Source organism: Delphinapterus leucas, chromosome 9, assembly GCF_059928025.1.
Source record: "Delphinapterus leucas isolate spDelLeu-1000000601 "Yukka" chromosome 9, BTC_Dleu_Yukka2, whole genome shotgun sequence".
Lineage (NCBI taxonomy): Eukaryota > Metazoa > Chordata > Mammalia > Artiodactyla > Monodontidae > Delphinapterus > Delphinapterus leucas.
Window position 1 is genome coordinate 60944173 of NC_143137.1, and position 14437 is coordinate 60958609.

Consider the following 14437-nt stretch of genomic DNA (forward strand, 5'->3'; position numbering starts at 1 on the left):
GTCTGTCCCCCATGGCTAACGTTGGTTCAGTGGGTTGTGTAGGCTTCCTGGTGGAGGGGACTAGTGCCTGTGTTCTGGTGGAAGAGGCTGGATCTTGTGTTTCTGGTGGGCAGGTCCACGTCTGGTGGTGTGTTTTGGGGTGTCTGTGGACTTATTATGATTTTAGGCAGCCTCTCTGCTAATGGGTGGGGTTGTGCTCCTGTCTTGCTAATTGTTTGGCATAGGGTGTCCAGCACTGTAGCTTGCTGGTCGTTGAGTGAAGCTGGGTGTTGGTGTTGAGATGGAGATCCCTGGGAGATTTTTGCTGTTTGATATTACGTGGAGCTGGGAGGTCTCTTGTGGACCAGTGTCCTGAAGTTGGCTCTCCCACATCAGAGGCACAGCACTGACTCCTGGCTGCAGCACCAAGAGCCTTTCATCCACATGGCTCAGAATAAAAGGGAGAAAAAGTAGAAAGAAAGAAAAAAAGAGGATAAAAGAAAATAAAATAAAGTAAGATAAAATAAAATAAAGTTATTAAAATAATTATTAAGAAAAAAAATTTTTTAAGTAAAAAAAAAAAAATAAGGACGGATAGAACCCTAGGACAAATGGTGAAAGCAAAGCTATACAGACAAAATCTCACACAGAAGCATACACATACACACTCACAAAAAGAGGAAAAGGGGAAAAAATAATAAATCTTGCTCTCAAAGTCCACCTCCTCAATTTGGGATGATTCGTTGTCTATTCAGGTATTCCACAGATGCAGGTACATCAAATTGATTGTGGAGCTTTAATCCGCTGCTTCTGAGGCTGCTGGGAGAGATTTCCCTTTCTCTTCTTCGTTCGCACAGCTCCCGGGGCTGAGCTTTGCATTGGGCCCCGCCTCTGCATGTAGGTCGCCGGAGCGTGTCTGTTCTTCGCTCAGACAGGACGGGGTTAAAGGAGCAGCTGATTCGGGGACTGTGGCTCACTGAGGCCGGGGGGAGGGAGGGAGGGGTACGGAGTGCGGGGCGAGCCTGTGGCAGCAGAGGCCGGCGTGACGTTGCACCAGCCTGAGGCGTGCCGTGCGTTCTCCGGGGGAAGTTGTCCCTGGATCCCGGGACCCTGGCAGTGGCGGGCTGCACAGGCTCCCCGGAAGGGAGGTGTGGAGAGTGACCTGTGCTCGCACACAGACTTCTTGGTGGCGGCAGCAGCAGCCTTAGTGTCTCATGCCCGTCTCTGGTGTTCGTGCTGTTAGCCGCGGCTCACGCCAGTCTCTGGAGCGCCTTTATACAGCGCTCTTAATCCCCTCTCCTCGTGCACCAGGAAACAAAGAGGGAAGAAAAAGTCTCTTGCCTCTTCGGCAGGTCCAAACTTTTCCCGGACTCCCTCCCGGCTAGCCGTGGTGCATTAACCCCTTTTGGCTGTGTTCACGCCACCAGTCCTCTCCCTGCGCTCAGATCAAAGCCCGAGCCCGAGCCTCAGCTCCCAGCCCCGCCCGCCCCGCGGGTGAGCAGACACGCCTCTCGGGCTGGTGAGTGCTGGTCGGCCCCGATGCTCTGTGCCGGAATCTCTCCGCTTTGCCCTACGCACCCCTGTGGCTGTGCTCTCCTCTGCGGCTCTGAAGTTTTCCCCCTCCGCCACCCGCAGTCTCCGCCCGCGAAGGGGCTTCCTAGTGTGTGGAAACATTTCCTCCTTCACAGCTCCTTCCCACTGGTGCAGGTCCCGTCCCTATTCTTTTGTCTCTGTTTATTCTTTTTTCTTTTTTCCTACCCAGGTATGTGTGGGGGGGGTGTTCTTGCCTTTTGGGAGGTCTGAGGTCTTCTGAGGTGTTTTGTAGGAGCTGCTCCACATGTAGATGTGTTTCTGATGTATCTGTGGGGAGGAAGGTGATCTCTGCGTCTTACTCTTTCGCCATCTTTCCCACCGTCCTCTAATTGTCTCTTTAACACCTCTCTCCTTCTGACTGCCAAGTTTTAGTGACCCGAAGTTTCTCCCAGCTTAAATGATCATTCCTATCATAAAGATTTCCAAGTAGAGAACATGAACTTGTCGTATATTATATACATTTCTATTATCTCTTCTTTTTTGAGTACTTCTGAGGTACCTTTAAAAGGAGTATCTATAAATTCACCAGGTGAGGGTCTCCAATTATACCTTACTGTTTCACACACTTGCTCCATTTTCTCTCTTATTCAGTTCCCCCAACCGTCACCCTTCAGGAGTGTCTGAAGGCTAAATGCAATAGAATAGCTGCCTCTGGGGACACCTTATTGGCCTCTGTATATTTGAACCTTGGCCAGTGAGCTTTAAGGGTGTGATCCATGTCAACTGTGGTACTGCAGTGTCTACTTCAAACAAGCTATCCATCCTTTTCTATGTAATTGTTGACATATAACTATGTTTTACCTATCAAAGTTGTCTTTTGTAATCTCTTGATCTATGTTAATGTAACCTGATATATGCTTTTATGAATCTGATAGACTTTAAACCAAGACAACACATTCTGCAAGTGTTAGAGTTGGTCAATAACAGGTTTTAGGGTGGTTCCTTGGTGTTTATGGATCATACTTTTCAGTAGATGGGAATATCAAGCCCTTAATGAGCTGTGTAAGTCCACAGAGATAGTGTCCCTCCACTATGGTGGGTTCTTGAAAATGTATAGTGTCTTTTATTCCACGGGCCATGCATCCATGCTAGACCACAACAAGGTGAATGAGCACAAGAGGACCGTGGTCAGGACTCATTTCATCCCTTGATAACTCTGGTTTTGCTACAGTGCAGCACCAGTGGTACCTAAGAGGTGCATTTACTATGATGTTTTCAGATATGTAGTTTTATTGTCTGTGGATAGAGTGACATTCACAAATAAAATTTTACAATAGGTACTTGCATAGCTGGACTTCGCTTCCCATGCAGGATCCAAGGTTATTGGAGCCTGCAGAGGGAGCCCTTGCATTAGGAGATAATGAACAGACCTGAAAGCACATTCTGGAGTTGCCATTTTTAACTTTGTCCATCAATTTCATAAGACCAGAAATCTTATAAATCCTACCCCTACCATCTCATCTCCACTCCCTCAAAAAAAGAATAACTATTTAGTTTGCCTACAGATTCCTCTTGGCCCACAAAAGGGATTCTGGATGGGAGCTACTCCTTTCAATTTCATAGAAAATGGCCAAGTTTAGGACTTTCTGCAGTGCTTGCATATATGAACTTAGCAAATGATTCAGTAGAGGTTTTACCTAGACCGTAACCCTGCGGTGTGGTTAGTTTCAACCTCATTAAAATCATACATAATCTTATGATGGCCCTAGTAATCATTCATTGAACATTTTACATTTTAAAAAAAGAAAAGAAGAAAAAGAAAGCAAAGGCACTATCACATGCATTCATTTTCTCTTTGGCAAATATTTGCTTTGGTTAATATTAAAATGATTATAATTAATTTTTAATAAAAGAACTCAAAATTAAAATTTATTTTTTATCATGTGGCAGGAGCATTTTAGCCATTATCTTATCTGAACTTCTTAACATCAGCTTACTGCATAAGGAAACTGAGGCCTAAGAGGATACATGATTTGCCAAAAACCATGCAGCTGGAAACTATTCAAACCCAGGTCTGACTCCAGAGTCCGTCTCCCAGCTTGGTGTTGGCTGGAGCTAGATGCAAGATGACAACTTCTCCCCAGACTTGTTTCCAGCTGCCATTTAATGCAAAGACCATGGCTATGTGGCTGTGAAAGTCCTTTTCCTACATTGAGTCAATCACACTCTCTGAAAAAGAAGAAAGAAAACATCCTGATTGTAAGATTCCCAAGAGGCCCACACAAGCTACACAAGTACCCAGCTGTCTAAGGCTTCCCTTTCCCTTTACCTCTATTGCCATCCCTCAGTTTTGTGGTTTTCCCCGATGTTTCAATTTGTTTCATTCCAGATCTCCTAGCTATACAAATTCTTACTCTCTTTTTATCCATACTGCAAATATACTTCATTTGGCATAGTAATGCATACCCCGACTACTACTACTACTACTACTACTACTACTACTACTTTAGTGTGTTAGAATTCATAAAAATGTTTTGTAGACATTATTCCATTCACTTCGCAGAATAACCCTTTGATGTAGGCTTATTATCCCAAGTCACAGATGAAGAGGCTAAGTCTGAGGGAGATTAAATGACTTGCTGAGGTTACAGAGCTAATATGTGGTAAAGGTTTCAAGTGGACCAGTGATAAGGAAATAGTTTGTTATACCTTTTATGTTTTATAAGATTTAAATATAGAGCTTCCCTGGTGGTGCAGTGGTTGAGAGTACGCCTGCCGATGCAGGGGACACGGGTTCGTGCCCCGGTCCGGGAAGATCCCACATGCCGCGGAGCGGCTGGGCCCATGAGCCATGGCTGCTGAGCCTGGTGTCCGGAGCCTGTGCTCCGCAACGGGAGAGGTCACAACAGTGAGAGGGCCCGCATACCGCAAAAAAAAAAAAAAAAAAAAAGATTTAAATATAATATTTGAGAAGATAGTACTCTTAGAGACAAGACAGCCCGTTAGACTTTCTCCCCCTACATATGTTAATAAAGCTTTGATCACCATTTCTCCCTTTGTTTGTGCCAGTTAAGTCTCTGTCACTCTATGAGAGGGCTGTGGAAGCAGGTTACAGTTGTTCTAAAAGTGATTTCATGCTTTTCTACTTTGGGACAATAAAAAGCAAATTGAATTCACTGTGAAAAGAATTAGCCTCTCAAGGATTTTCCCCAAAAAATGTTACTCTGAAGAGTCCACTAAATGATGAAACCAAGGAATGATTGAGTTTTAAAATAAAGTAGAAGAAGTCAAAGTGATGCTAGGCAGTTGCTTAATGTTTCATTCTGGCTTTTAAATAAAATTAAGGTATAACTACTAAGGCTCCAACTGCCACAAATATAAGCACCACTCTGGAATGAATTATGTAACGAGTATATGTAATGGTTTGGTGACTCCTGAATACCTCACTTTTGGTTGCCAGGATGTCAATGGAAATTTTAGAGGCCTTCTTCTAAGCTTATGGACAGACAACCCAGATATTGATAATGTGTATTATTTATAGACTGGCCATTGTCATACAACTCAGTTGCTTTTCACTGACACCCTTTAAGATGAAAAGGGAGACAGTAACAATTACCAGCACACTTCTCAGGGGGATGGGGAAACAAGAAGGTGCTAGAAAACAAAAACTCAAGCTGCTATAACATTTCCTTTAGTGTGCTTTCCCAGCTTTAAATTTCAAAATATTTAAAATAATTTCAATTCTTCAAATCAATTTCTCTCCTAGAACTTTAATATTTACCCCAAAGCAACAGTATCTTAAATGATAACTTAAAAACTTGCTTTAGGATTTGGGAGGATTTGTTGTTGATTGTTTCTTCCTTTTCTCAAAATCAACTCATCAAAGATGAGCAAATGATTCCCCTGCACCAAGAATCTCACTGGAAAGGGACACTGTTTCTTATTTAGTTGAGTTAGAAACCTCAAAAATAGAAACGTTGACAGTGCCCTTAATGTCAGGGAGAAGAGAAGGCTTTCTTGTACGGATATTCAATATAATTTTCCACTGGGGGAAAGTTCCTCCAGTCTGCATGATTAAAAATAAAAATGTGTTGATGGTGATGTGGGTGTTGAATGATAAGAGGATTTAGTGTGCATCCTTAAGGCTGAAGGGAAGGTATGTATGCACTCCGGGGAAGAGAAATGCATAGCTAGGAAAACAGCAAGGAGAAATGAAAGCAGTACTGAAAATTATAAGGTAGACTACATTCCAACTCTGATTTCAGAGATCATGCATGGAACTGAATTGGGGAGTAACCTTGAAAAGTCACCTAGTCAAATGACCTTTTCTGGCATCTAAAGGTCAAATTGCCTGGTATTTAAACTTGATATGGCTCTGGCTTTAATTAGTCCTGTTTTCAAGCTGATTATCCTGCTTGTAGCAATCTTGCAGTCATATTATAAAAGGTGGGTTTCTTCAACTCCAATTTGGAATCATGGACCCTCAACTTTACTAGCATTAAGTCTGTATCCTAGGCCAGCCCTCCTTGTCAGACACAGTTCAAAATGGAGTTCCTTATCCAGTCTGTGTCTGCCAGTGGAATCCACAAATTCCTAATGCATCTCTGTGTGAATCGCTCCTCTGTTCCACCACTGCCTGTTGGTGGTGTGCACATATGTGAGCCATTGCAGAGAACAGAGGGGCGATTCAGATGCTGGGAACATTTTTAGAATAATGATACTCAGTGGAATTTCACATAGACTTCCATTTTAATTTATGAGTATGGGTCACCTTTGTCAAATAAAGCATGTATTTATAATATTCAAACATTTAAAGCTTTTGGAAAATGTTTAACTCTTTGGGTTTCAGGTTTATGCTTCTGCTTAATGTTTATGTAATTTAAGTTTTGACAATGGAAAAACTAGAATGGAAAGAGAAACAATCTAACTGTACACTAAACAGTGCCGAGGTAGTTGGAAAATGGACAGTATTGAAGACCTAGCATCTGTAGATCAGGACAAGTCATTCTACCTGCTCTGATTTATTCATGCACTTAGTTTTTCATTCATTCATCCATATTTATAGACTCCCTCTCACACTCAACACAATATAGTATCAACACTGTTTATATTGTAAAGGGGCAAGTTGTTCAATCTCTCTGGCTCTTGATTTCCTTATCTATAAAATCAGAGAGTTGTTAAAAATGCCATGAGATTCTGGAAATATTTAGGTAGTATACAATCATGATAACAACAATAGCAACCCAACAAGCCGTTTCTGCCCAGACTTTATTCTAACCACTTTATGGTTAAAAGGTCCCTTGAGGGCTCCAAAGCCAGCTTAAAGTTCCTCTTTGCAAGAACTGGCCTAAGCTCTACTGCCGCAAAGCTTTGGAGAAGGCCTTGGCTTTCTCTGTGATGAGCTAGCACACTGATGGGGGCTGAAAGAGCTGGGAGAGGTGCCTGGCAAGATGCTCCTGCCCTTCTGGAGCTCAGGAGAGCCACTCCTTGTAGTTCTCTTCCAGGAGGCCAGGAATAAACTCTCACCCTCAGAGATGTCAGTGAATCAGCCCTGGGGTGATTCACTAGCCTATGGGGGTGAAACTACAGAAGCAAAGAATCATCTGGGCTTCTCAAAGGGAGATGAGATTTATATAATGATGGTCCCCAAATCACAAAGGGTCCTTCTAGTCTTTCTGGGCCCAGTAGAGAAATGGCAGCAGTGTTAGGTAGAATCTTTGAGCTTGCCCTCCCCATCGTCGTGCAGACGATTTGGGTCAAGGTTCAGGGAACTGGATGAGCACTTCCAACTTAGCAAAAAAAACCTGAATTGTCAGTTCCTCTTTCTGGCATGTTTCCAAAGTAGATTTTAGGGACTTCCCTGGTGGTCCAGTGGTTAAGACTCCACACTTCCCCTGCAGGGGGCATGGGTTGCATCCCTGGTCAGGGAACTAAGATCCCGCATGCCCTGCGGTGCGGCCAAAAAACTAAAAAAAAAAAAAAGATTTTAAAACTGTATCTACTATCTCCTTGGAAATTGTAGTTTTTACAAGAATTTTAGAAATCTCTCAGAAGCCCTTGTCAAAATTTGGATTACATCCATTCAAGGGAAGTGTATAGAGAAGTACTGTAACCACTGATGTCATCATGGAATTCTTCCACTTGGTAAAAAGCCATGGAGTGCCACAAGGGTGCAAGATGTCAGGGACTGTTTTTTATATGTTTTGAAACATAGAAGCTTTGATTCTAATGTCTGTGTCAAATGCTAAACACATGTGACCTTAACTAAATATCGCAAAACCCACCATAAATTAATCGTCAACCTTAACGGTTTCCTCATTTCAAAACACATTTGTTTTGTAAGTTAATGCCCTAAGGCCAATATTTTAAGGTGACAACACAGAATTTAAATAAGAAACATGTCTGATATATATGCCTATACAATTACACACACGTGTGTGTGCATGCACCAAACCCACACATTTCCATGCACTTACAATTTCTCTGCCATTTTAAGAAAAAATGGAAGAAGGGGAATTTTGCACACATTTGAGTCCTGTGCTTTTGCTACCATTGGCAACCTTAGGTTTTTTGAGAGTCTCACCTCCACTTTACCAAACCAAAAGGACAAAGTTAAGTGGAATTAGACTTTTCCAAATATTTCCCTTTCTTTACCAGCTTCTGTGGGGCTGTGTGTGCTTGTGTGTGTGTCCAAAAGTTTTCTTCAGGAAAAAAAAAAATGAAAAAGGGTCCATAAAGTCTCTAAGCCTTCTATAAAAGAAGAGAGGTGATTTTGAAAGTTATTAAAAGCTGGTGTTTGCTTTTGGAATTTCCTTTATTTTCAAGTTCATGATCCACAGGTTCTTTGATTCTAAGACTAGCTTGCACTCTTGACATCTCCTTCCAGGGCTAGAGAGGGCCAGGGTAATGCATTTTCCCAGCATCCACAGGAAGGGGCGACAGAGAGGAGGAGAAGGCAGCGGGATGGAGGCAGGTCCTCGCTTGTGTTCCCATCTCCCCTCAGTAGACGTGAGCTGGAGGCTACTGCTTCCACTCAGCCTCCTGTGTGAGTTAGCAGAGGGAATATGAGTTTCGCTTAAGACATCTTCTGGCAACATGCTGACTGTTAACAACAATAGAAAATAGGCAGGATAAAATTTTGAAAGAACATTCTTTTTTCCTGTGATTTTTCCCCTTAAAATGTGTATGAAAAAAATACAAGAGACTTTTAGAGGGAAATGATAAACGAACTCATTTAGTAAATGTTTAGTCTGCATGTTAAATAACCTGACATGGTGTAACATGCACAACAGTCAAATTTTTAAGTGCTCATCTCTGTGCTTAAGTGCCCGTCTTTATTATTACTGCTAAATGTAAAGCAGTAATGCAATGGTATAATTTAATATAATACAATGTATACTTATATAAAATATTTATAATAATCTGTGGAAATGTAAATGGTTACATGCTTCCATTGGAATACAAATGCATTCCAGTATATTTAACACAGGCCTTCTTCTGAACAGGAATAAGCTTCTAGTTCCACAACTAAAGGAATGTTTAGTGTAAAAACAAAAGTTTTTACCAGTGATTTGCTCAGCAGAAAGTAATGCGGTTTACATATTGAAGCTCCTCTTTCTATTTTTAAATTTTAACATTGTGACAGACACTTTGCCTTAAAGATAAAAGAATATTTCAATCCCCAAATTCAAATGAGGATCAGATTCTGTCCTGAGTCAGGCAAGCCAGAACCTTGACAAAAGCTCCTATAGGGTGTCTGTCCTCAGCACAGCCTACTCAGCACTTTTAGACACGTCTCCCTGACCTTCCTGATTACCCTAACACGCAGAGATGGGCAGGAATCAAGATCTCCTTTAGAGATGAATTGAGTGCGATGGGTCTCTAGTCTTTCATTCTACCTGGGAGAGGCCAAAAGGGTACTTGCCGCACTATACAGAAGCAGTATCAAGGTGTCAACACTCCCAAGTGCTGGGGCAGAGGCCAAGAACTCAAGACAAAAAGTTGACATCAGGCACTTACAACCTCTTTCTCTAATGACCTGGAAGCATTTGAAAAACTAAGTGAGTAGGTATATTTCTAAGGAGAATTTCACTCTGTAGGGTAACACTGATTATTCATTTTCCATTCATTCAACATGTTATAGAGTTCCTACTGGGTAGCACATCTAGTTCTGGTACCAAGAATTCAGTACGACAAAGAGCCGGCCTGCAGGAAAATTTATACTCTTGTGAAGTATGCAGAGCAGTAGATAAGCAAGATGATTTCAGAAATGCTGCGTGCTATGGAAGAAACACACGGGGGGACGTGACAGTGTTGGGGGTGGGGAGACAGGATTGCCTTTTGTATAGTGGACAGGGAGGCAAGATTTGAGACCTGAAGAAGGAGCTCTCCTGACAAAGCCGAGGTCTGGAAGCAGGAATGAGCTGAAGGAGGGCAGGCCAGTGTGGCTAGAGGTGGGCAGCAAGGGAGCAAGGGGCGGGAGCGGCAGCCAAGCTGTGAAGGGCCCCGGAGGCCATGGAAAGTGCTTGGAGTTTGTTCTCTGTACAAAGAGAAGCCATTAGAGAGTTTTTTTGAGAAGGAAAGGGATGTGATCTGATTTATGGTTTTAAAAGATCAATTTGCCTACTAGGTAATAGAAGGGCAGAGGTGGAAGAGGGAAGACCAATGAAGAGGTTTGAATAGCCCAGGTGAGAGATAATGGTGGGCTGCCTGATGGAAGCAGCAGGAGAAAAGCAGCCAGAAGCAAGATATATTTTGAAGGTAGAACTGACGGGATTTACCATAGGCCTACACGGGGAGGGAAGAGAGGGAAAGGAAGGACCAAGAATGACTCAGGTATCATGGCATGAGCAAAGGGTGCTTGGTAGCCCCATTTCCAGGCTCATGGAGTGAAAATCAAAGGCTTTCTTTTGGATGTGAGGTTAGAGTTGTCTGTGAGAAATCTAAGAGGAGATGTATGGTAAGAAACTAGACGTGTGAAAGCAGGGCTTAGGGGAGGGAGATAGAAACTTGGAGGCCATCAGTGCACCGATAGTGGTTAAAGCCATGGTATTGAATGAGAGCACTTAGGCAGGGGCATGGCCAGAGAGGGGAGGGATCTGAACCAAAGTCTGTTCTTGGTACAGGAAGACAAGGCAGCAAAGGAATGTGAGGGTTGCTACCAAAAACCATAAAGTTAATCTACATGTTCAAGTGAGTACAAGGTCCAGGAAGTCCATAGTTGAGGAAGAATAACTTGATCAATTCTGTAGATGCTTCTCCTCTTCTATCATGTCTGATAAAGATTTTCACCTTTCCCAAACTAAAGGTACATTTTTAAAAGCTACTGTTACCTACTTTAAAGTCTTACCTTTGCTTCAGTGTCTCCCGCTCTATGTAAAACCCTTGGTCCAGGGGGTCCTGGTAATCCTCGAGGACCCTGGGATGACATAATAAGGGAGAGAGGGAACAACCTTGGAGCAACCTTGTTGTGTGCAGTGTTCAGGAAGGAAGGAAGGAAGGGATGAAAGGAAAGGAAAGGAAGGAGGGAGAAAGAAAAAAGAAAAGAAAAGGGAGGAAGGGAGAGAGAGAGGGAGGAAAGGAGAGGGGGAGGGATGAAAGGAAGGGAAGGAAAGGGAAGGGAGGAAGGAGGAAAGGTGGAAAAGAGAGAGAGAGGAAGGAAGGAAATAAAAGCAATGTCCACACTTACAGCCACACCAGGATAGCTGTCACCTTTGAGTCCTGGAGCGCCCACTGGTCCCCGAGCGCCTTGGGCACCCTGGGTAAATTCCAACACCAGGAGATATCATAAGACTAAACTATGAGACACTTGGCAAAACTTAAGCACAAAACCAACTCAACATGCCAGAGGTGGATTTGATAAGTGCAAAGGAACGGTTTGAAAAATTTTAGAAGGAAATATGGCAACTCCTTATCTCCTCATAAGTCTTACCCATGGAATGAGTGTAGGAAATATATATGAACCATTACAAGGTCCTCTATAGGAAACACACTTCATGGGCATTAGAAAAGGGCTAGTTGCTGACATTTTAATTTTAAAAATTACCAATTTTTAATGCATCATAAATCAGGAAGTATAAAATGAGAAAATTTAGTAAGCATCATTTGAGAAGAATAGAGGGGAATATGTAGTAAAAGTTTAAGTATAAAATAAGATACTGTAGGTTACCTATTATTACGTTACATCTATTATCTTCCTCAATGGCGCCCAAACTAGGTGAGGAATAAATAAGCTCAAATAAAAATTAAAAACAGATTAATTTTTAAAAAACACTTTATAAAAGAATAGGACATAGAGTTTGCGGTTCATATCCTGAGACCTAGGAAAAAGTTATAAATACTACTTTACCGTGATGACCTTGGGCATCTAAAACTTTTAGTAGCAACTACTGACCTCCTATATAGAGGATAGGGAAGGAGAATTGTTGCCTTTTGAACATTAGAGTTCTCTGTACAAATAGAACTCGGAGAAATTTCTGGCTAAATTAAAATGTAGAAAAAGAGAAAAAGAGGAAGACTTTTACCAAAGTTATTAATTGTAAGTCTACTACACTTATATTTAAAACATTTCTATTTATACCACATTCCGTTCTGTTGCTGTGATAACTCTTACAACTCTTACAATAACTCTTACAACTCTTGTCAATTATTTTGATAAAGAGCTGTTCATGTTTTTAAATATTTATGTTTTTCCACATTAGGAGGAAACTCTACTAATAGACCTTTGTTTTCCAAGATTGGAAGAAGTATCAGGATTCTTAATATTTGTTTTATGTGCAAGCAAACACTGAAATCAAACTGCCATTATTCCAAGCCAAAGTGTTGCCCAAAATCTAACTCCCCAAAACTGCCCCTGATTCTACTCCTATGAATGAATGACAGGGGAAAAAAATTCTTCAGTCCATTTAAGCAATAAGAAAGTTAAATTGAGTTTGAAAATCATGAGTGCAATAGCTGTTATTTCCTATTAAAACAAAGAGACTGGCTTTATGTGGTTAACGTTCTTAAGAATGATCTTCAGAAAACATGTGGCCACTTATAAACACTTAAGGTACTATTTATCATCGACAAAAACCCAAGGTGATCTCTTAAAGTTGTATGACAGAAAAAACAAATTGTTCTGGAGAGGTGAATTTTGGTGTATTCCCCACTAAGGAACTGGTCGCTTCTCAGAAGCAATTTATTATCCTATTCCAATTATGTTTAAGGTTAAAATGCTAAACGTTTTCTATGGGACAGGTCCTAAAATAAGATGCCCATTTCTCTGCATGCTTACATAAGGAGCAGGCCAGCAACGAAACAAAGCAGTGACTGCTCCCTGGTTAAGTTGAAAGGAAAAAAATTGGTAACAAAATTCACTTTCAGTTTTCATTTCTAAGTTCCAAGCCTATAACACATTATCAGCAGCTGTTACTGTTTATCCTCTGGCACCCAGAGTGGGGGGAAAGCCATTGAAACATTCATAGTTTTTGAACATTTTTTTTCCTGGGGATCTTTGTCCTCTCTCCTACAAAAATTTCAGTTAGCTTGTTGCTTCTGATGCTAATGGGGGTGGGGAAAGGGCAGTGTTCTTGCTTAGATCTTTATTTTGGATGCCTCACAGTATTTCTATGGATGGAATTTTGCCACTTGGTCTTTCTGCATTGGATTCAAGAAAATGTCTTGCAGAGTGATTCACAAGTGTCTCTCTCATTCAACAGAAATTAGGGTAGAAATCGTAATCAGGTGTTTTGAAATGGGCTTTCAAAACAACCTGGGAGGCCCCTGAAGTGATAGACAAAACTGAATTTAACGTGCCAAAACTTTTATCAGACATTTAACCCTCCAAGAGCTTAAAAACCAATGCATTAGGGAAGAATGGCAGAAAGAGTATCATTAGAGGCCAAGGGATTAGAAAATTGATTGAAGAGGCAAATAACTTTAAATACTATCACCAACGATGCCTAATAATGATCAGTAGAAAACAGGTGGAGCTTTTAAACACCGGCTGCACATTTAATTAGATTTTATTTCTATCGTAAAGAATAGTATAAGTAGAGAGAAGTAACTTTAAATCACGGACCTAGAAATACACAGATTCAGGAAGTTATCAAACAATATGAAAATGTCACGCAAATGTTCTTGATTGAGGTCATATCTGTAGTTTTAGCATTAGGAAATTTGGAATTTTTTCCTTGAGTCATACATAACTTGGTTTTCCATAGAATTTTTACACATCTTGGGTTCCTTTGTGCCTCAGAGTCTGGGCAGTAGGATGACCATCTTGTTCTGGTTTGCCCAGGACATTCTCTGTTTTAGCTTGAAAATGCCACATCCTGGAAACCTCTTCTGCCTCAAATAAGCCAGAAGATTATCACTCTAGGAAGGAGGACTCTTAAAGTGATTAAGAACAGCAGAGGTCAGGATCTTACCTCAGCCTTCAAAAAGAACCACTCCAACTTATGTCAGTATATAATAGGTTTTGCATTATATTTCAAAGATGGTTCTAAGTTTTCTTTTTTGAAGTTTGAAAATCACTGACGTTAGTACTTGAACCCTTTCATCTAGAAGAGACAATCTGATAAACTAAAGCCAGCTTCAAAGCTACATAACAACATGCTACTAATTTAATAAGAGCTGATTATGGAGCCCTAAAGCCTGTTCTCATAAACAGGGATGTGCTTGTTGACATTTGGAATGTAGAATTTTGCTTGATGCTGGGTTTTATGTGAGGAGGGAAATGGTACTTTGTTGCCATGGAAAAAAAGTGTTGATTACTAAAAGCTGTCTTCTATAATTATTTGCATTTTCATTTGAAATAACTCTGAAAGATGGACAACAAAGCAGGGAAATCTGATTCAGTAAAGTTTCCAAACACGAACTTTTTGGACAATGTTTTATAGAAGAGATACGTTGGCCATTAATAGTAAATGAAGGAGGCTGGAGG

The 14437-nt window shown here is 41.2% G+C and overlaps 1 protein-coding gene across 1 annotated transcript in view; it reads right to left on the reverse strand.

The window, feature by feature from the left end:
* COL28A1 (collagen type XXVIII alpha 1 chain) overlaps positions 1-14437 on the reverse strand; it is a 162091-nt gene that overhangs the window by 67588 nt on the left and 80066 nt on the right. The window contains 2 exon segments of the mRNA XM_089917047.1: positions 10862-10930; positions 11201-11269. Coding sequence (XP_089773173.1) covers positions 10862-10930; positions 11201-11269 — 138 coding nt within the window.